The sequence below is a fragment of the Schistocerca americana genome, chromosome 6 (genome assembly GCF_021461395.2).
Source record: "Schistocerca americana isolate TAMUIC-IGC-003095 chromosome 6, iqSchAmer2.1, whole genome shotgun sequence".
In the NCBI taxonomy this organism is placed as follows: Eukaryota; Metazoa; Arthropoda; class Insecta; order Orthoptera; family Acrididae; genus Schistocerca; species Schistocerca americana.
Window position 1 is genome coordinate 196,436,139 of NC_060124.1, and position 23,963 is coordinate 196,460,101.

Consider the following 23,963-nt stretch of genomic DNA (forward strand, 5'->3'; position numbering starts at 1 on the left):
TAGTACATGTATCAGCAAGCTGAGAGAAGTGAGGTCAAGATGGTCTGTGGTAGTCCTTAAATCTGCTGCTGAAAATGAAGAAGTCCTTCACAGATTCGGTGAGGAAAGAAATATATGGAAAACACTGACTAGAAGAAGGGACAGGGTGATAGGACATATGTTAAGATATCAGAGGTAATAAGTTCCAAACCATTGGGGGAGGGGGGGGGGGGGGGGAGTTTTAGAAAAACTGTAGGGAAAGAGAAAGAGTGAAATATACCAAACAAATAATTCAGAAAATTGGATGTAGTTGCTTCTTTGAGATGAAGATGTGGGCAAAGGACAGGAAGTCATGGTGGGTTGCATCGTTTCTGTTGGAACATGACAACCCAAAAGAGAAAAAATATATTGCACAGAAACAAAGTTTAAGGCATAATATGAGGGTCATTCAACAAGTAATACATCTGTTTCTTGGCCAATTTCAGCTTAAAAAATGCGGAATTTGTTATGCAACGTCATGAAATATTTCTGCTTTCAGCCCCTACAGTTTAATGAAGTTCCAGTTGGTGGTGGTGCTATACGTAGCCTCCAAAATGGTGTTTGTAATGGAGGTGTGTTCCATGTAGAGAGCTGTCAGTGAATTTCCTTTGCCAGAAACCCAGAGCATTTCAGATATTCATACACACTTGCAGAATGTCTACAGAGACCTGGCAGTGAATAAAAGCACGGTGAGTCATGGGGCAAAGTATCTGTCATCATTACAAGGTCACCAAACCTGTCCAGTCTCCACCACGCCAGCTGGCCACTTACAGCTGTGACTCCTTGCAGTGTTAGAATGTGTGGACACTCTTATTTGCAGTGGTCAATGGATGACAAACACTTAGCTGCACAACTGGACGTCTCTGTTGGTAGTGCCTGTAAACTCGTCCACCAGATGGGGTACCTATAGATATGTGCATACCTAACAGAAGACCATAAAGAGCAACAAAGAACCATCTGTGTGGAAATGCTTGCACATTACAAGGCTGACAGTGACAGTTTTTTGTCAAACATTGTCACAGACAATGAAACATGGGGTCATCACTTTGAAATGGAAACAAAATGGCAATCCATGGAGTGGCACCACACCACCTGTCCTCTGAAGAAGAAATTCAAAGCTACACCTTCAGCCTGCAAAGTCATGGTGTTGGCCTTCTGGTACCCTGAAGGGGTTATTGTTTGATGTCCTCCTTCATGGTGCACAGACCAACTCTGCAGTGTATTGTGCTGCCATCATTAAACTGACAAAATGAATTCAGCATATTTGTCTCCACAAAAATGCAAACAAACTTCTTCTTCTTCTTCTTCAGGCAGGAAGAAGGACGTTGGCTCCAACATCGAGCAGTAGATTGAACCATCCGGGCATACAGATCCTCCCAGCTTCCCAGTAAGGCCATCGCATTGAATGGAGATTATGTTGAAAAGCAGGGTTTTGTGGTCAAAATACTGGAGGATAATATGGCGTTTTGGAATCCTTATGGCGTTTTGGAATCCTGAATAAAACCAACCTGTTTAAAAAAAAAAAAAAAAAAAAAAAAAGAAGTTCCTTTGCTTATTTAATGCCCCTTGTATATTGTTTATGACGTACCTTCACTCATGATGTGTGCAATTTCAGACATCGTGTGTACATACAGTTCACAGGTGCACTTATAAAGGCCCCTTGGTTTGGCCTCCTGGTGCACTCTGGTGAACCTCTAAATAAACAACATTATTTAAGCAATTGCAAATGAGTGCTCAGCTTATTCTGTAACCTGTATTACTGTTGTCCATTCAATGTGTTGTGTGCCACGCATAACCTGTACTTTATTGTATTTTACATTGGCTCTATAAATTACTGTGTTTCATGAACCATATTTTTTCTTGCTATAACAGTTTCAATAAATAAAAAATAAGCACTGTTACTTAATAAACCTTCTCTCTTATTTCCCACATACAAGTTTTAACAATCCTGTACTTTAATATCTATAAAAATTCATTGAGTTTGTGATGGACGAGGAATCATTTTTCCAGGCCACTGAAACATGAAAATCACTTTATTGTCTTCAGTCAACATTTACACTTCAGCTGGTGGAAGCAAGAGAACTTCAGTTAAATAATACTGTATTCTCAGTCTAGGCTGTGGTAATAGGAGACAATAATTTTAATAAAACCTTTTGGGCATTTTGTTGCATTGTTTTGAAAATAAAACCACTGTTCGAAATGATATGGCCTAATGATCAATAAGACTGCATTCAAATTGACACTGGCCATGGAAGGCTCAGCACTTATATCAGGTGACATAGATGTTGCTCGTGGCATGATTTAGGTGGATGTGCAGCAGAAACTGCTACTGGTAAAATGGTGTCAAGTACTGAAAATCATGTTTATTAGTATGGAAGTTGAAAAAAATTATTGTTTACATACATTGCAGCATTATATTCACAATTAATGAGTGTGTTATTTTATGTTAAGTATTTTAACACATCAGGATTTTTGCAGACTTTAATAAGAGAATGGCAAAGTACAAAAAAGTTTCTTCAAAAAGTATCCATTAAAGAATGCTTGCCTAAATCTTTATAATGACTGCTGCCACCTATTCAGAGGTAAGAATTATGGTGTGGGTAATTTTTATTAAAGACTATTTATTCATGTGTAGTGTTATGAGATTATGCCCAGACACACTCTAAACTGCAGCACGTCAAAAAATGTCAAGAAACCTGGTAGGTTTATTATACTCAAACTAATACTTGTTCCTTTTCAGAAATGTACATAATGATACACATCCCTGTCACTGAAACTCTGTCATGTGACAATGTTTGTGCAAATGACAGATGTGGAGCCCCAGGGTCACAGTTGGTTTCATCCTTGTGGAACATGGGTTGGCCAGCGTATCTTGCCAGCCGACGGAACTTCATTGTGGCTGAAGTGGATGGTCGTGGCTCTGGCTTTCAGGGAGATTACATCAGACACCAAATACACAGGAAGTTTGGTTCCATTGAGATCCGTGACCAGATTGATGTTGTGGAGTAAGTAATGTATGTACTATGTGCTTTTAAGTTCTTTAATTCATTAAGGGCTTGTAGAAGTAACATACAATGATAAACACTGATTATAACCAATGTAACAAATAAGCACACTGGAAAAAATATTGTTCACCCCTTAAAAGAGCATACTGGTCACTTTGGAACATTGTAAATGGTGTGGAACTGATACCAGGTGGTCATGTAAACCTCCACCACTGAAATAAGTCATGGTAATAAAGTGGGTACCTGCTAATACAATGTATGGAATCACCACAGTAAACTGGATCAATGTGGAGACATGACAGAAAGGAGACATTGTGTTCGGACTTATCCAGAACCCAATGTGTATGCATTTGTCAGTATTTGTTGATGAATCAATGCAGATTGCCCAATTGTGCCTACACGGAATTGTGTACCACTTGCAGCCATATAAAACTGTGTCAGAACAGTGATCGTGAAAGAGTACTAACTGACAGGGACCAGACATGAGTGTCTCATCTTGTTAATGACAACTAGTTTTAAGCCTGAAGGAATTACTGTTAGTGAATGCAGGTCCACCTTAACTAGTTCGAAGCAAACATTGCACAGGAAACTGCATGTATTGGACATTTCTACATCTACATCTGCATACGTACTCCACAATCCACTGTGTGGCATAGTGCCACTACTATTCATTTCCTTTTCTGTTCCATTCGCAGATAGAGCAAGAGCAAAATGACTATCTATATGTTTCCATACAAGCCCTAATCTCTCTAATTTTATCTTCATGGTCCTTCTGCAAAATATACGTCGGTGACAGTAGAAATGCTCTGCAGTCAGCCTAATGCTGGTTCACTAAATTTTCTCAGCTGTAACAAATCTTCCATTAACCTGACCTGGTGTGGATCCCAAACACTCAAACAGTATGCAGCAATGGGTCACACTAGTGTCCTATATGTGGTCTCCTTTACAGATGAAACACACTTTTGTAAAATTCTCCAGTCGGCCATTCACCTTCCGTACTATATTCCTTACCCGCACTCATTCCATTTATGTTGCTTTGCAATGTTACACCTAGATATTTAATCGATGTGACCTTGTCAAGCAGCACACTACTAATACTATATTCGAACATTAGGGGTTTGTTTTTCCAACTCACCTGTGTTAACTTAAATTTTTCTACATTTAGAGTTAGCTGCCATTCATTACAGCAACTACAAACTTTGACTAAGTCATCTTGTATCCTCCTAAAGTCACTCAACAATGACACCTTCCCATACACCACAATATTATAAGTAAATGGCTGCAGACTGTTGCTTACCTTGTCCACTGGATAATTTACATATACAGAAAGAAACAACGGTTCTATCACACTTCCATGAGGCACTCCTAACTATACCCTTGTCTCTGATTAACTCTTGCCGTCGAGGACAACATACTCGGTTCTGTTACTTAACAAGTCTTCGAGCCATTCACCTACCTGGGAAACTATTCGATATGCTTGTACTTTCATTAAAAGTTGGCAGTGTGGCACGTGTCAAATGCTGTACAGAAATCTAGGAATATGGAATTTGCCTGTTGCCATTCATCCATGGTTTGCAGGATCTCACATCAGAAAATGACAGGCTGAGTTTCACACAATCAATGCTTTCTAAAATGGTGCTGATTTGTGGACAGAAGCTTTTCCCTCTCAATGAAATTTATTATATTCAAACTGAGATTATGTTCAAGGATTCTGCAGCAAACTGTTGTAAATATATTAGTCTGAAATTTGTGGGTCCTTTGTTTTATCCTTATTATATACAGAAAGCCTGCACTGCTTTCAGATGCTTGGGACTTTGCAAGAGATTCACGATAAATACAAGCTAAATGGCCAATCCTGTAGTGTACTCTTTGTAAAACCAAAATGGAATTCTATCTACACCTGGGACTTATTTGCTTTCAACTCTTTCTGTTGTTTCTCTACACAATGATGCTTACTAATATGTCCCCTATACAGGAGTCTGTTTTTTTTTTTTTTTTTTTTTTTTTTTTTTTTTTTTTTTTTATGGTCGCATGACAGTATGTTTGTACAATTCTCCTTCATAAACAATTTTTTAAATGCGAAATTTAAGACTTCAGCTTTAATTTTGCTATCATTGACTGCCACACCAGACTGGTCAATGAGTGACTGGACAGAATCCTTAGAACCACTTAGTGATTTTATATAGGACCAGAATTTTCTCAGGTTCTCAGCAAAATCTATTGCAATCATATGGTATTTGGAGCCAGGTGCCTCATAATATGCCACTGCCCCCGCCAAATGCACATAAAGCTGCATTGCCTTCAGTTGGCCAAGCAGCACAGCAACTGGACAGTAATGACTGGAGGTATGTATTGAGGTTCAATGAGTCACAGTTTTGCTTCTATTCAAATGATACAAGGTGCTGAGTGCATCGACAGCCCCATAAGGTGTTTAACCTGTTGTGTATGGTGGGTGTAGTGCAGGATGATGGTGATTCTGTGATGCTTGGGGGATGTTTGGGATACCATGACATGGACCCATGCTTTCAGGTTTTTGTCTACATGAACCAGGTCATATACTTCAAGATTTCTAATGATCAAGTACTGTTCTTTCTTCTATGTCTTCATGATCAGTATGCAATTGATATTCCAGTCTTCCGAAATGACTACATCTGTGCCCACAGAGCTACTTGCCCTACTGTTTTGATGAATATCCATGTACACTGGCACATCTCACCTGGCTCTGCTAAATGACCCAATCTTGACCCAACAACAAATGTCTGGGACTATTTGGAACTGCACATGTAACACAGCAGTCAACATCCTCACAGTTCAGTAGCTCTATAGGATCTAATCATCAGTGAGTGGCTTTAGCCAAGTGTTGCATACTTGTGGACCATCTTCTTCGCTGAATTGAAGTCATTATCATGACCAGTCGGTATCTGCATGATATCCATTGGAAGCGACTAATTTCTTGTTTGGAGTGCCTATGGTACATATTTGCCTTGTAAACATTTTTTTAACTCTCCTGTTTACAAAAATTGATCACAGTGTGCTGTTACATGGCCAAAATTAAATACTTCACACCAAAGCTTTGAAGACAGACAGAAATAATTAGTAGTACAAAATCTGACATAGCAGGTGCAGTTAACACATTGGTGCATGCATAGTGACAACTGGGTATACTATACATGAGCCGATAGTCTTAAATAGGTGATCTCAGTGCAGTTTTGCCACTATACATCTAAAGATTATCAGTACAGAGTGCACCTAAATACGGTGGCAACAAGTTACAGACATGCAGCCATTCACAAGATAATCCATAGAACAATTTCTATGCTGGAAAAGTTTTAAATTGCCCACCATCTGCAGTGTTCATTTATGGGATAACTAATATTTTGTCCAGTAACCTTGTTGTTCATCTTCAGGTATCTCCAATTCCTACATCAGCATCTGTCAATAATTTATGTTTAATCAAAACCAATTGTACATCCATTGTACCCCTCACCCATTCCTGATGATGTTTACTCCACCTGCTCCACTCAAGACAACCACTTACCTCAGCTTAAGCAGTCTACCACAATGTAAAAATGGAGGCATGTATACATAAGTAGGCAGGGGTTTCATATGAAGAATAAAACAAGCTCAAAAGCTGAGCTACAATCCTCAATTTCTTGTTTGTTTCATTATTTGATGCTCATAGCTTCCTTCACTAAGTAAATGGTTGTCTTTGCTCTTCCCACTCAGGATTTTCCATTATTATATAAAATATAACAACATTCATACTTTTAAATAAATGAAAAGAGACTGTTGTGGTTATTGTCCCATCAGTAAATCCCACAGTGTGCTACTGACTACTACACTGAGGTGAAAAAAGTCATGGGATACCTCCTAATATCAGGTTGGACCACTTTTTGCCCAGTGTAGTGCAGCAACTCAACGTGGCATGGACTCAGCAAGTCATTGGAAGTCCCCAGCACAAAATACTGAGCCATGGTGCCTCTTAGCCGTCTACAATTGAGAAAGTGTTGCTGGTGCAGGATACTGTGTGCAAACTGACATCTCAATTATGTCCCATAAATATTCAATCTGATTCATGTTGGGAAATCTGGGTGGCCAAAACATTTGCTTGAACTGTCCAGAATGTTCTTGAAACCAGTTGCGGACAGTTGTGGCCTGGTGACATCACATTGTTGTGTGGAAACATAAAGTCTGTCAATGGCTTCGGAGAATCTCCAAGTAGCCAGACATAACCATTTGTAGTCACTGACTGGTTCAGTTGGACTCGAGGACCCAGTCCATTCCATCATTAAGGAGTCACCACTTGCTTGCACAGTTGCTTATTGAAAACTTGGGGGGATGACTTCATGGGATCTGTGATACAGTCAAACCCTCCATCAGCTCTTACTAACTGAAATCAGGACTCATCTGACCAGGCTACAGTTTTCCATTTGTCTAAGGCCCAACCGATATGGTCATGATTCCAGGAGAGGTACTGTAGGCAGTGTTTAGAAAAGGCACTCGTCTCAGTTGTCTGATACCATAGCACATATATGCCAAATTTCGCCACACTGCCTAACAGATACACTCATTGTACATTTTACATTGATTACTGTGGTTATTTCATGCAGTGTTGCTTGTCTATTGGCACTGACAACTGCACACAAACACCACTGGCCTCAGTCATTAAGAGGAGGCCGTCAGCCCCTGCGCTATCTATGTGGGAGGTAATGCCTGAAATCTGGTTTTCTCAGAACACTTTTGACAGCATGGGTCTCGGCTATCGAGTTCCCTAATGACTTCCAAAAAGGAATGTCCTGTGGATCTAGCTCCAACTACCATTCCATGTTCAAAGTCTGTTGATACCTATTGTGTGGTCATAATCATGTTGGAAATCTTTTTGCATGAATCATCTGAATACAAATGATAGCTCTGCCAATGTACTGACTTTTGATACCTTGAATGTGATACTACCACCATCTCTATATGTGTTTATCGCTATCCCATGACTTTTGACACCTCTCTGTATAATTTAATTTTGAGATCACTAGAAAGGCATAATGAACTTTCCCCATATTTTATTATGTTTCTTTGTTGAATGGTTTGAAAATTTACGAAATGAAATGAAAAGTAGAGAGATGATAAGATTCAAAGGGATGTTAACCACGACATTAGTCTAATACTTGAATGTAATTATTAGGTACCTGACGAACAACCTGAAGTTTGTTGATAGAGATCACGTAGCGCTTTGGGGCTGGGGATATGGAGGATTTGCATCTGCTATGATCCTCAGCAATGATGACCACAGGCTGTTTCGGTGTGGGATTTCAATTGCTCCCATCACTAGTTGGGCTTACTATGGTAAGATACAAGAATTTGCATTCTTTTTCCTCATTATAATCTGCATGAAAGATATGTACTCCACAAATAAATAAATCTATCTTCAAAGAGAGTAAATGCATTATTATCATTACCAGCAAAACTACTAATTGCATCCATCTTTAAGAAATTTTTATCTCATTAAAATCTGAAGTTGAGTTTTTTTAATTAAATTGCAGTGTGCATTTTTTATACAGTATTAATTTGTCAAAATATGATTTGTGCATCATATATTACTAAAATACTTGACCAAGCTATCACTGAATATACTATTACCTTACAAACACAGCATTGGCACATGCTATCGAAAACTGATATGCACGTACTGTAATCATATATGAAAATAAGGTTACATAATACTTGTCTTAATAGTAGATGTCATTCTTGTGTGTAGTGTTATGTATGTAGGTTTTTGAGTACCGTCCTCCAGAATAATGTACATGAGAGAAAACATATTGGGAATCAGAATAAGTATAGTCACTTGGCTAAATAATTCTCAACAAGAGGTTGACAGACTTACTCTACAAATGAGTCTTAATCATTCTTTTCTGGGCAATAAAGATTATTTTGAGAGAGAGAAGAGTTCACAGAAAAAATAATTCCATAACCCATTATGAAGTGTATCTAAATAAAGTAGGGTGCTTTTCCAACCTTCTGGCCATCAATGTAAGAAAAAAGTTCTTAATGCAAAAGCAACTTTAATCTACTCTCTGTAGCAGCTTATTACCATAAGCAATGGTAAATTCTTCTAGAACTTTATAGCTAAAGCAAAGCTGCATGAAGTTCACCTTGTTTAGGTCTGCTGAGGGTGAGCTGACTGTAAATCATTTGATAAACATGGAAAGAATATTAATGGTGTCCACAGTTGGTAAATTTTTAGTCACCATAGTAGTGCCAACTGCAAACATCATTAATTCACACTAGTTAGTCATTGTTATATACAAGTGATAAGCACAAAATCAATAATAATAGTGGTTACAGGAGAGAATTCCCATGATATCTAACCCCCAATATGATATACAGATACTGCCGATTTAGAATCCATTGCTTAAAAACTGCTATTGATCCTGTTGGTGCGGTAGGATTTAAAGTTATCCGATTAGCCACTGATATAATAATGGTGAACTCCTCCTAATAATAAATTCCAATCAAACAAGGCTTTACTCACATCAAAGAATCCAACTGGCAAACAGTTCCTGTTTAAAAACTCTAAGATGACATCCACAAATTTAAAAATTGACTGTTCAGTTGCTAAATCTTTTTGAAAGACACATTTCCTTTTGTTTCTAATTCCAAAATGGTTAGTATACTGACTATCTTTGAATGCAGTAATTTTTTGAATACTTTTCATACTGTCAGAAATTAATTTGGTCTATAGTTTTCCATGTTCATTCAGGCAAATACTGGGCTGATCACCAATCTCCTCATAGAAAATACAGAACACAAACAACTAAACCTTGATAACACACAGAACAAAGCTTACATCGTTTACAGATGGATTAACAACTTCCCTCACTTAGGTTAACTGATGACTGTGGCAACAGGAAGGCCATCCAGCCACAACATTTTAATAAAACAAATGTGCCCACTTCAAGAAAACAGAGAGTTCATTTTCAAGGGATAAATGCTAGGAAAGAGAAGTAGGTGACATACTCTAGTACATTTATCTATTAGAGATACAACACAATATTCTACTTATTTTGCTATAGTAGGTTTTCAGTAGTTTAATTGACATATTGCCTACATCAGTTGAATGTTTATTTGTTAATGATCCAATTGTTTTCTTGAGTTCTCTCTGGGCTATAGGTGAAGCAGGAATTTCATCACAAGCAATGAGATTTGCTGCTTGACGATATCCATTACCATACCAATAGTTGACCTACAGTCTATTGGTTCAGTGACATATGGGAAGTGATCATTAACAATCTTTTCAGGCTTTTGTTTAGCATTAATTTCATTGCTACAAACAAAAGGGAAATTTTGCCACTCCTGATGGAAACTAAGCCAGTCTCATTTCTGCTGTTCTATAAGCTTTTGATTTTGTTATCTCTATTATTAAATTTGTCCAACAAAAACAAATGTTTTACATTTTCAATCACTTTGTTCAAAATTTTACAGTGATTTTTGTATAAGTTCTCTTTTCTGGGTTAGCAGAAGTTCTCAATTCAAAATGTGATTCTAACTCCTTTTTGCAGCGCAGTTTGATTCCTGTATTAGTCCATGACTTCTTAAGCTGTTGTTTGAAGATTGTTCTGCACATGTTTTATTTTTTAATTTGTTCAAAAAGGGACATAATTTCATTGCTGGTACTAAAAGTGTTTATCTTCATGAAGAGATGAGTCTCAAAAATGAAATTACAATCAAAGAGAGGTAGAAAAACTTATAGTTGATAGTGAAGTTTTTTATTTATAATGTATATAGATACAGATTACAAGCTCTGCAACTCCAGAATTCTGAAATGCTGCTTCTTAATTTCACATTCTGACAAATAGAGTACTGCTTCTTAATATGGACTTCTTTACCATTGCAACTGTATATATCCTGGAATTCTAAAACCTCTTATCTGTTTCCAAATTCTACTAATGATCAAAAACATTTCTTCCAAAATATGATTATGTTGATCTTTCAGTTACAGTATGTTGTGTAAAGTAACTCCTCTCATATAGTGTATAAACATATATCGACCTGGCACGATGTTCACAAATTACAGCTCTAAAACAGCTAAATGCTAAGCTTTGTCTGTCCCCAGTGACGTCACTCCCATTGTCACGGAACGCACTGTACCATGGTGTGCCTCACTTCTCTGAGCCAGGACATGGGCACGTTAGGCAACTGCCCCACCAGCAGGTACTGCAATGCGTAGCAAAAACCATCATCACCATCCTGTCTTGAAGACGCATGGCAACCATCCGACACGGCCTGTATGCATAATTAATAACAGACTTCCCTGCAGTAAATGATTCAAAATTTGTTACCAAATAAAAGTATATTTATAACCATCACAATAATATTTGATGGTAAGGTAAACATTGCGTAACACACCATGATACTCAGAATGATACGCCCCACACTAGACAGCAACAACGAGCCCTGAGTGGTAGGTACATAAACGTTTCATGACCGAAGGGCTTCCCGGAATATTAGTAATATTCAAGATGCAAAAATTTCAGAAGTTTGGGTTTAATTTGGTAGTAGAGAAATGCCTGACTGTATTTGAAAAAATCGACAAAAATATGTTAACAAAGGAAAAGCTACAGATGTAGCACCAGAAGGAGTTTGAAAACATACAATATACAAAAGTAAAATTGAGGTGGAAAAAAAGAGTAACAAGACAAGGACAGCAAGTGGTAAAAGGAGAGATATGTCTAAAGGAAATAGAAAAAAGATGAGATTCTTTAGAGAGAAAGAACAATCTTGGGTTGGAAAGGACAGGTAAGAAAATTGACCATACCCTTTATACAAGAAGCATCTCAGCATTTGCTATAAGTGATTTAGGGAAACCATGCAAAACATAAATCTGGATGATCGAACAGGAAATATTAACTTCAATCCTTCTGAATGTGAGTCCAGTGTCAACCACTGCATAAATGAAATAGACAATAGCAAGAATGAGTAGCCTTGCAGCAGGATATGTGGTGAGAGTTAAGTACATGTTGTATATCTACATCTACATCCATACTCCGCAAGCCACCTGACGGTGTGTGGCGGAGGGTACCTTGAGTACCTCTATCAGTTCTCCCTTCTATTCCAGTCTCGTATTGTTTGTGGAAAGAAGGATTGTTGGTATGCCTCTGTGTGGGCTCTAATCTCTCTGATTTTATCCTCATGGTCTTTTCACGAGATATACGTAGGAGGGAGCAATATACTGCTTGACTCTTCGGTGAAGGTATGTTCTCGAAACTTTGACAAAAGCCCATACCGAGCTACTGAGCGTCTCTCCTGCAGAGTCTTCCACTGGAGTTTATCTATCATCTCCGTAACGCTTTCGCAATTACTAAATGATCCTGTAACAAAGCGCGCTGCTCTCCGTTGGATCTTCTCTATATCTTCTATCAACCCTATCTGGTACGGATCCCACACTGCTGAGCAGTATTCAAGCAGTGGGCGAACAAGTGTACTGTAACCTACTTCCTTTGTTTTCGGATTGCATTTCCTTAGGATTCTTCCAATGAATCTCAGTCTGGCATCTGCTTTACCAACGATCAACATTATACACTCCTGGAAATGGAAAAAGAACACATTGACACCAGTGTGTCAGACCCACCATACTTGCTCCGGACACTGCGAGAGGGCGGTAGAAGCAATGATCACATGCACGGCACAGCGGACACACCAGGAACCGCGGTGTTGGCCGTCGAATGACGCTAGCTGCGCAGCATTTGTGCACCACCGCCGTCGGTGTCAACCAGTTTGCCGTGGCATACGGAGCTCCATCGCAGTCTTTAACACTGGTAGCATGCCGCGACAGCGTGGACGTGAACCGTATGTGCAGTTGACGGACTTTGAGCGAGGGCGTATAGTGGGCATGCGGGAGGCCGGGTGGACGTACCGCCGAATTGCTCAACACGTGGGGCGTGAGGTCTCCACAGTACATCGATGTTGTCGCCAGTGGTCGGCGGAAGGTGCACGTGCCCGTCGACCTGGGACCGGACCGCAGCGACGCACGGATGCACGCCAAGACCGTAGGATCCTACGCAGTGCCGTAGGGGACCGCACCGCCACTTCCCAGCAAATTAGGGACACTGTTGCTCCTGGGGTATCGGCGAGGACCATTCGCAACCGTCTCCATGAAGCTGGGCTACGGTCCCGCACACCGTTAGGCCGTCTTCCGCTCACGCCCCAACATCGTGCAGCCCGCCTCCAGTGGTGTCGCGACAGGCGTGAATGGAGGGACGAATGGAGACGTGTTGTCTTCAGCGATGAGAGTCGCTTCTGCCTTGGTGCCAATGATGGTCGTATGCGTGTTTGGCGCCGTGCAGGTGAGCGCCACAATCAGGACTGCATACGACCGAGGCACACAGGGCCAACACCCAGCATCATGGTGTGGGGAGCGATCTCCTACACTGGCCGTACACCACTGGTGATCGTCGAGGGGACACTGAATAGTGCACGGTACATCCAAACCGTCATCGAACCCATCGTTCTACCGAGCGAGGTGGCGCAGTGGTTAGCACACTGGACTCGCATTCGGGAGGACGACGGTTCAATCCCGTCTCCGGCCATCCAGATTTAGGTTTTCCGTGATTTCCCTAAATCGCTTCAGGCAAATGCAGGGGTGGTTCCTTTGAAAAGGGCACGGCCGATTTCCTTCCCCATCCTTCCCTCACCCGAGCTTGCGCTCCGTCTCTAATGACCTCGTTGTCGACGGGACGTTAAACACTAATCTCCTCCCTCCTCCTCCATCGTTCTACCATTCCTAGACCGGCAAGGGAACTTGCTGTTCCAACAGGACAATGCACGTCCGCATGTATCCCGTGCCACCCAACGTGCTCTAGAAGGTGTAAGTCAACTACCCTGGCCAGCAAGATCTCCCGATCTGTCCCCCATTGAGCATGTTTGGGACTGGATGAAGCGCCGTCTCACACGGTCTGCACGTCCAGCACGAACGCTGGTCCAACTGAGGCGCCAGGTGGAAATGGCATGGCAAGCCGTTCCACAGGACTACATCCAGCATCTCTACGATCGTCTCCATGGGAGAATAGCAGCCTGCATTGCTGCGAAAGGTGGATATACACAGTACTAGTGCCGACATTGTGCATGCTCTGTTGCCTGTGTCTATGTGCCTGTGGTTCTGTCAGTGTGATCATGTGATGTATCTGACCCCAGGAATGTGTCAATAAAGTTTCCCCTTCCTGGGACAATGAATTCACGGTGTTCTTATTTCAATTTCCAGGAGTGTATGATCATTCCATTTTAAATCACTCCTAATGCGTACTCCCAGATAATTTATGGTATTAACTGCTTCCAGTTGCTGACCTGCTATTTTGTAGCTAAATGATAAAGGATCTATCTTTCTGTGTATTTGCAGCACATTACACTTGTCTACATTGAGATTAAATTGCCATTCCCTGCACCATGCGTCAATTCACTGCAGATCCTCCTGCATTTCAGTACAATTTTCCATTGTTACAACCTCTCGATACACCACAGCATCATCTGCAAAAAGCCTCAGTGAACTTCCGATGTCATCCACAAGGTCATTTATGTATATTGTGAATAGCAACGGTCCTATGACACTCCCCTGCGGCACACCTGAAATCACTCTTACTTCGGAAGACTTCTCTCCATTGAGAATGACATGCTGCGCCTGTTATCTAGGAACTCCTCAATCCAATCACACAATTGGTCTGATAGTCCATATGCTCTTACTTTGTTCATTACACGACTGTGGGGAACTGTATCGAACGCCTTGCGGAAGTCAAGAAACACGGCATCTACCTGTGAACCCGTGTCTATGGCCCTCTGAGTCTCGTGGACGAATAGCGCGAGCTGGGTTTCACATGACCGTCTTTTTCGAAACCCATGCTGATTCCTACAGAGTAGATTTCTAGTCTCCAGAAAAGTCATTATACTCTAACACAATACGTGTTCCAAAATTCTACAACTGATCGACGTTAGAGATATAGGTCTATAGTTCTGCACATCTGCTCGACGTCCCTTCTTGAAAACGGGGATGACCTGTGCCCTTTTCCAATCCTTTGGAACGCTACGCTCTTCTAGAGACCTACGGTACACCGCTGCAAGAAGGGGAGCAAGTTCCTTCGCGTACTCTGTGTAAAATTGAACTGGTATCCCACGGGTCCAGAGGCCTTTCCTCTTTTGAGCAATTTTAATTGTTTCTCTATCCCTCTGTCGTCTATTTCGATATCTACCATTTTGTCATCTGTGCAACAATCTAGAGAAGGAACTACAGTGCAATCTTCCTCTGTGAAACAACTTTGGAAAAAGACATTTAGTATTTCGGCCTTTAGTCTGTCATCCTCTGTTTCAGTACCATTTTGGTCACAGATTGTCTGGACATTTTGTTTTGATAAGACCAAAATTTCTTAGGATTTTCTGCCAAGTCGGTACATAGAACTTTACTTTCGAATTCATTGAACGCCTCTCGCATAGCCCTCCTCACACTACATTTCGCTTCACGTAATTTTTGTTTGTCTGCAAGGCTTTGGCTATGTTTATGTTTGCTGTGAAGTTCCCTTTGCTTCCGCAGCAGTTTTCTAACTCGGTTGTATAACAAACAGATCTGCAAAATTGTGAAATAATGCTACTGGAAGAGAAAATTCATGCCCTCCACAAGGAAATCCACATCTAATACTGTTTCCCATTCAAGTGAATACCAAATGAAAACTTAATTAACATATTGACAACCAAACTGTTAAAATAAACTCAATTTACTTACATTGCAATCCAAAGTCTGTGTCAGTGAATTAACCTACATATGAAAGTCTTAGTGTATTTTTCATTACTTTCAATAGTTATCTTATGGAATAATTTTTGGAATGATACAATGAAAACTCAATAATGTTTTCTACTACAAAGCTGAGAGCTGACATTCTTCCCCTAATATGCTAGCACATTTAGTCTTCGGTGACATTTAAAACTAATAATAAAAGATTTATAAGAAACTGTGACTTCTCAATTATAATTTATGAATTAAATTGTAATATATTCTTAGATGTCTCACTTACAAGGGAACCTCCCCATCGCACCCCCCTCAGATTTAGTTATAAGTTGGCACAGTGGATAGGCCTTGATAAACTGAACACAGATCAATTGAGAAAACAGGAAGAAGTTGTGTGGAGCTGTGAAAAAAATAAGCAAAATATACAAACTGAGCAGTCCATGGGCGACATAGGCAACATCATGGACAATGTGAGCTCAGGAGCATCGTGGTCCCGTGGTAGCGTGAGCAGCTGCAGAACGAGAGGTCCTTGGTTCAAGTCTTCCCTCGAGTGAAAATTTTACTTTCTTTATTTTTGCATAGTTATTATCTGTCCGTTCGTTCATTGATGTCTCTGTTCACTGTAATAAGTTTAGTGTCTGTGTTTTGCGACCGCATCGCAAAACCGTGCGATTAGTAGACGAAAGGACGTGCCTCTCCAATGGGAACCGAAAACATTTGATCGCAAGGTCATAGGGCAACCGATTCCTCCACAGGAAAACACATCTGATATATTCTATACGACACTGGTGATGGCATGTGCGTCACATGACAGGAATATGTTGTCGACCCACCTAACTTGTATACTTGGTGAATGGGTAAAAAGATTCTTCTACCTTGCCCGATTTAGGTTTTCTTGTGGATGTGATAATCACTCCCAAAAAAGTGATGAAAACATAAGAGTTTGTCACATAAACTGAAAATAAAAAATTAAACTTTTCACTCGATGGAAGATTTGAACCAAGGACCTTTCGTTCCGCAGCTACTCATGTTACCACGGCGCTCTTGCGGTCCCAGTGTCCTTGATGTTGCCTATCTTCCCATGAACCACTCAGTTTGTATATTTTGCTTATTTTTTCACAGTTCCACACAACTTTTTCCTGTTTTCTCAATTGATCTGTGTTCAGTTTTTCAAGGCCTATCCACTGTGCCAACTTATAACTAAATCTGAGGGGGGTGCGATGGGGAGGTTCCCTTGTTAGTATTGATTCTTGAACCATAGTGAGTTCCACATCATAATTGATATCTGTTTTCAAACCTTTGCCTACTCTGATTTTCTAGCTTTCACATTATGTTGTGGACCACACAAACCTGTAACTATTCATGCTGTCCTTTTTGTATAAATTCATTGCCCCAGTTAGCCCTAGTTTCTGTAGGGACCACACACTTAACCTTCAGACTACTACATTCCAGGATCCACAGCAACTTCCAAAAGGGGTCAAATAAGACCCCATGCAATAATAGTGACCTTTGAATAGAAATGAATCCAAAATGTAACAAAATACTTTTAGTACATGGCCAATATATTTTATTTGTTAATATAACACATTTAAGCAATTAATTAAAGCTACAATACTGTGTCAGTGAATACAAAGTTTAAGATACTAGCCTATATGTTTCATATTTTTTCCCTCTCTCATACACACAGATAAACATTGAATAACATCTTTAGATAATGTTATACTGGCTTAACTATTCCTAATAAAACTAAACAAAAATGAGAAAAAGAGAACACAACTGAATTTAAAAAAAGAAGGTATCAAATTTTCAAGCATATGTCTACTTCATGTAGTCGCTTCATGAAACACTCATAGTGTTAGTAATTTTCTTAAAATTTTTTGTGCGTAACTATACATTTTTTGTACATTTCACAGAATACAAAACACTTTCTGCCAAACTTTCTTGGACACAGCTGATACCAGCTTCTTTTTGAAAGCTGCAATTTAGCAAAAAGTTCACCATCTTCTCTTCCCAGAGCCTGGAACAAGATTTTTCATTGATTTCTCTTCCTTGTGTTACAGCAAATATTTTGAAAGAATAATTAAGTAATAAAAAAATTAAAAATATGAAAGTGTGGACAATATTTCTAGTAAAATGTTGTAATAAATATGTAAGTCGAGTCTTATGTTAACATATTCAATACATCTCCACAAGAAGAAATTGTCTCTGACAGTAAAAAACTGGCTGTAGTGATATAGTGATACCACTCTTTAAAAAGTGGATAAAAGTAATGTCATAAACTAGTGCCCAATCTCTCTTATAACTATATTTTAAAAAATGTTTGAAAAACTTGTGCACAGAGGGATTGTTGATCATCTAAACCTCCACAATATCCTCAACAAAAGTAATTTTGGGTTTTGTGTTGGTATTTCTACCAAGAAAGCAATATTCTGTTTTAAAATCAAGTTTCAGGAGCAATTAACATAAAAATGTCATCAGTACATGTTTTTTGTGGTCTCTCGAAAGCCTTCGATTGTGTAAACAATCAAATTCTTTTGAAAAAGACAGAGTATTGTGGTCCAGCAGGTACTCTCACTTCAGGGTCTCAGTGATATCTAAAGGATGAAAAGCAGAGTGTAATGCAAAAGGGGCTATCTGGAGAACATGCACCATTTGAGATTAGCATCTTAAGTTGTGATGTGGCACAAGGCTCTATTTTGGGTCCACTGCTATTTCTTATTCTCATTACTGACTTACCACATCGTTTCAATATGAGTAAATTTACCCTTTTCGCAGATGATACCATAATTCTCATAGACAAACTATCAGAAAACAGTCTTGCACAAGCTGCAAACAAAGTTTTCATTGAAATGTTAAATGATTTTCTTCAAATGGTCTCTTACTTAATGCAGATAAAACCCATTATATGAGGTTCCATACACTACAAGGAAACCTTAAGGAAACTGACAAAGTATAGAGATGAACCGACATAGAAAGTTGAGGATACAAAATCCCTCCATCAGTTCAGTATATGCTCTGTAATTGGCATTTTATTTCCATTATCTCATTATTGTCATGTAAATTATATAGACGGCAAATGTAATTGGTCAACAAACACTCTTCATATTTTAAGGACTTTGCTCAGCGACATTTGCACTATGTATTATTGCAACAGTGGCTAAAGCAGATACCACTAAGGCTTTGTACTTTGGCTACTTTCATTCATTAATGTTGTATGCTATTGTATCTGGGGGGAACCAACCACTTAAATAATAAATGGTGTCCACTGTAGGCACTCTTGCAGGTACCTGATTTGAAGAATGGGGAATCTTACCACCACCTCACAGTTCATTTTTACTTGTTGATTTTTGTCTTTAATGACTTTTCTCTAAACAAATACAATAGCAAACAACATGACTACAACACAAGAATCAGAAGCAGTCTGCGTAATGAACTGAAAAGTCTTAATCTGGTTCAAAATGGAATTTATTATTCCATCATTTAGCTGTTTAATGCACTCCCATCACATATTTAATATCTTCAAAATCAATTGACCAGATTCAAATAAATTCTCAAAGAGTACCTCACAGAGAAATCTTTTTATATGGTTGATGGATTTCTGGGACAAAATGAATGCACTGCTAAACTTACAGTTATTTTAGAACTAGATTTGGTTTATTTCGTGTCAGGATATCTAAACATGTTTGTGATGCACTATTTAACAGTCAATGTAAACTACAATATCTGCGTCATATTTTTCATCTTTTTTCTCATTGCTAAGGTTACAATTGTTTTGGAACTAGTTTTGATTAATTTTATGTCAGCAGTTCTATTTTAAACATGATTTTTAATCTTTGCTCTCTTTTTACTTGTATGTTGAGATCGAACTGTTCCCTTTCTTAAGTTTTCTTGGGAACTATCACAGCCAAGTGAAAATTTGGTTTTTGTATTCATGGATTATTTATTGCAATACAGGGTGGTCCCGAATTCATGGTACAAACTTTAATGGTAGGTACAGGACATTGTAACAAGGATTTATTGTATAGGAATGTATAGTCGCAGGTGACGCGGTGAGGCGTAAACAGGGGAAAGAGAAATGGAGTGATCGGTTGGTGTCACTGCCGGTAGAGGGCAGTAGATGAACATGATGTATCGCAGTAGGGACATGCGCCATTCACAATTGTGCTGCCGTAGACGATGGGTGACTTTACGTATGCAGAAAAAGCAGACATGCATTACATGTACGGCCGTGCAAATGGTAACGCCAGAGCTGCGTTACGAATGTATCGCGCGGAGTATCCTAATCGACGAATGCCGGATCATAGAATGTTTCAACGGTTACATCGTCAACTTTGTGAAACAGGTACGTTCGACGTCAACAGACATGACGCTGGTCGATTAAGAGCTGTACGCACTCCAAGACTGGAAGAACGCATCTTGAACATAGTGGCTGATAGACCCGAGTCAAGCACAAGAACTGTTGCGCGTGACGTACATGTGAGTCATCAGACTGTATGCAGAGTGTTAAATGAAAATCGCTTACACCCCTTCCATTTTCAAAAAGTACAAGCATTGAATCCGGCAGATTATCCTCTTCGCGTGAACTTCTGCCAGTGGTTGTTGCAGCAATGTGCGTTGCAGCCGGATTTCGTAGGTCATGTGCTATTTACAGATGAAGCGACATTTTCACGCGAGGGTGTCTTTAATGCGCACAATTCCCATGTGTGGGCAACAGATAATCCACATGCAACGCGTCCACATGCGTATCAACAACGTTTCGGTATTAATGTGTGGGCTGGTATTGTGAACGACTTTTTGATTGGGCCATACTTACTACCCACGCGACTCTGTGGCGAAAGCTATCTTATTTTTCTGCAAGAAGTGTTACCAGAACTGCTGCAAGATGTTCCGCTCGCCATTCGTAACCGCATGTGGTTTCAGCACGATGGAGCGCCAGCACACTTCAGCACTGCTGTACGGAATTACCTGAATGCCACGTTTGGTGCTAGATGGATTGGGCGTGGTGGACCAGTCCCTTGGCCACCCCGATCTCCTGATTTCTCTTGCCTCGATTACTTTTTATGGGGACATCTTAAGAGTCTTGTTTATGAGACTCCAGTTGACTCAGATGAGGATCTCGTTGCTCGCATATCTGTAGCTGCTGCAGGTGTGCGTGAAATACCAGGCATCTTTGAACGTGTACGCCAATCGCTGCACCGACGCTGTCAAGCATGTATCGCTCATGGTGGACGCAATTTTGAACACTTACTGTAAACATGACACTTGTCAACAACGATTTCAATAAAATCTTTCGTTTTCCTTTCGGCCGTTATTTCCCCTGTTTACGCCTCACCGCGTCACCTGGGACTATACATTCCTATACAATATATCCTTGTTACAATGTCCTGCACCTACCATTAAAGTTTGTACCATGAATTCGGGACCACCCTGTATTTAGCACAATTTTTCTCCATTCCTCATTCTTCCACAGTACAACTCAGTTTTCCATTATTTCTGTGTGTGTTCTGTAATTGGTATTTTATTTCAATTATCTCCTCACTGTCACATAAGCTATATTTCACCTCTGTACAGTTTGATACATTCAATATCCTTACAATTCAATTGCTACCAGGATTTACAGGACAAAATAAATAAAAATAAATATCATCTTTGTAACTCCTAAGGGTCGTTCAGGTCATCGTTTGATTTGTGGTATGATTAACTCCCTGCCACGATTCATCAGAAAATTTCTCCTCCCTTGAGTAGATCTTGATGGAAGATGCCGACTTTTTGTCTTCCCTAACATATTAGATATTCAAACACCCTATGTCAACAATGTTGAAGAATAAGACAAAAGATCATCTTCTTGTGCTTCTTTTCACAGAATATTATTCATTGACCATCTTGTCCATTGCATCGACACCCCTTTGTTGATGTTTTTGTAATGCAAAATAATGTCTTTCAGTATTACCTCCTACATTCATTTCATGATGCCTGGTGCTAAGAAAAATCACAGCATGAGTCCTCTTCAGGTCATTGGACACAAAGGTAAACTCATTATGAAAAATGAAGACAGATGACATTACTTCCTTTATAGGTTTCAGCAACAAAGCATTAGGTATTTCTTGCTTATTCTTCCTCATTGTTCCACAGAAGGTCAAATTTCTCTTGTAATGTCCAATTGCAAGTGGAAAAGGCATTAAAAAGTTATCTGTGCCAATGCCACAACCTCCTCTAAGGCAGCTTGTTATATCCAATACCACTGTTTGTCCTTGATTTTTTTTTTCTAGGGCATTCCCTTCTTTGCCAGTATATACTTCAGCCAAAGGCTGTACTTTCACCCAGTACTTGACAGGTTTTGACTTCATATAAAAGACAAAGGACAATGTTCACAGAAATAAACAAGTTGTTCATCTACTGTGATATGTGAATGAGGATTGTAATTAGATTTCCAGTGGTTGACAGATAATATGAAGACACCCCTGATAGCAGTGAATTTATCATTATTTCTCCTCTCATTTCTTATAGTGATGCCACCAGATCTGATGAATGTAGATAACTACTGAAATCTAGTTTGAGACATTCAAGCAAGGAAAACATCTTTTTTGCACATAAGATCTGTGATCCACAACAATTCTGTAGGCTTCTGTTTAGCTTTTAGAACACCTTTAGTTGTCAGAACACCTAAAAATAAGTACATTTCATCAACAACTATCAGCACCCAGTGGGGAAAAAAGGAGTGAAAAAAGAGAGGAGTGGGCAAAGACAGGTGGGTGCATTGGCATAGGGAAGCAAATAAACAGGGTGGGAGGTGAGAATTGGGAGAAGATAATATGAAAGAGAGTGTGGAAACTGTTGGGTGGAGGGTTTGGGGACAGTATGTTACTGTAGGGACAGCCCAGGATAATTACAGGAGTGGAGAATGTGTTATAAGGATAACCCTGTAGCACAACATGAAGCTAAACATAACATACTTGATTTCAAAGGCTGCTTCACTATCTGAGCCATCTGTATCCTTCCCTCCTCCACCAGCTTTTCTGAACTGCACAGATCGGAGTTACCTCCCCTGGTGTAAGCCCGAGTTCTTCACTTACTTAGTTACTTATATACAAGAGGAGGAAGGGCAGCATCAGTCATAAATTTTTAATTAGTTTATTGCTCTTCCACTCCTGTCAATGACTCTCCTTCCACAACAACATACTGTGTCTGCCATACAAACAAAAACACTTGAGACAAATGCTTCATGGTTGTCAAGAAATACTGCATCTGGCTCTCTGCCTTGATCCACACCTTTCAGGGTGTCATGTGAAAAAAAGTACAAGTTGAGTTTTGCATGGCCTATGTTTTCGTAATCCATGCTAGTTGGCATGCAGGAGGTCATTCTGTTCCAGATACCTCATTATATTTGAGCTCAGAATATACTCTTAAGATTCTACAACAAACAGAGGTCAATGATACTGAATGGTAGTTTCTTGGATCACTTCTGCCTTCTAGCAGACTGATGTGTCTTCTGGTTTATTCTAACTACTCAGCACAATTCATTTTTCACGGGCTCTGTTGTATATTATGGTTGAAGCAGGGGCTAACTCAGCTGCAATTTCTGTATAGAATCTGATGGGGATTCCCATCAGACCCTGGGACCTTGCTCAGCTGTTGCTATTTTGTTTGTTTCTCATCCAACATCCACGAGTCCTCAGACACTAAATTTCATGTCACTGATAGCCTTTACATATGATCAAAATTTGTTTGTGTTTTGTGAGAGTTCTTATTTCTACTATTGTAGTTGTTGAACACTTAACAATTGCCCTTTTGACAACCAAACAACTTTATTTAGCGCCTTTCTGTCTGTACTCCCATGCTTTTTCTACAACTAAAGTGCAGCAGTTGCTACTTCTTTAGAAGTTTCTGCTGGTAAAATTGTGTAAAGAAAGAAGACGAGCATAGATAAATTACAATATAAATAGTTGTCACACATTTCAATACAAACATCATATGCATTCTAACTGCTTGTAGGACATACACATTGGCACATAATAATTACTGTTGTTCCTTGCCCTGGGAAGACACAGGTGGTTATGTATTCTGCTAGATAATAACAGCCTAATGAAAGTATTGGAAGTATTGAAGTGAGTGTATTGAATAACATTTATGGAATGAACAATACTAAAACAGTACAGAATGAACACAAAATATTAAAATAT

At 39.5% G+C, this 23,963-nt stretch overlaps 1 protein-coding gene across 1 annotated transcript in view; it reads left to right on the plus strand.

Moving 5' to 3' along the window:
* LOC124619544 (inactive dipeptidyl peptidase 10-like) overlaps window positions 1-23,963 on the plus strand; it is a 380,569-nt gene that overhangs the window by 351,012 nt on the left and 5,594 nt on the right. The window contains exons 14-15 of the mRNA XM_047146009.1: window positions 2,829-3,023; window positions 8,203-8,363. Coding sequence (XP_047001965.1) covers window positions 2,829-3,023; window positions 8,203-8,363 — 356 coding nt within the window. The remainder of the gene's footprint in view (window positions 1-2,828; window positions 3,024-8,202; window positions 8,364-23,963) is intronic.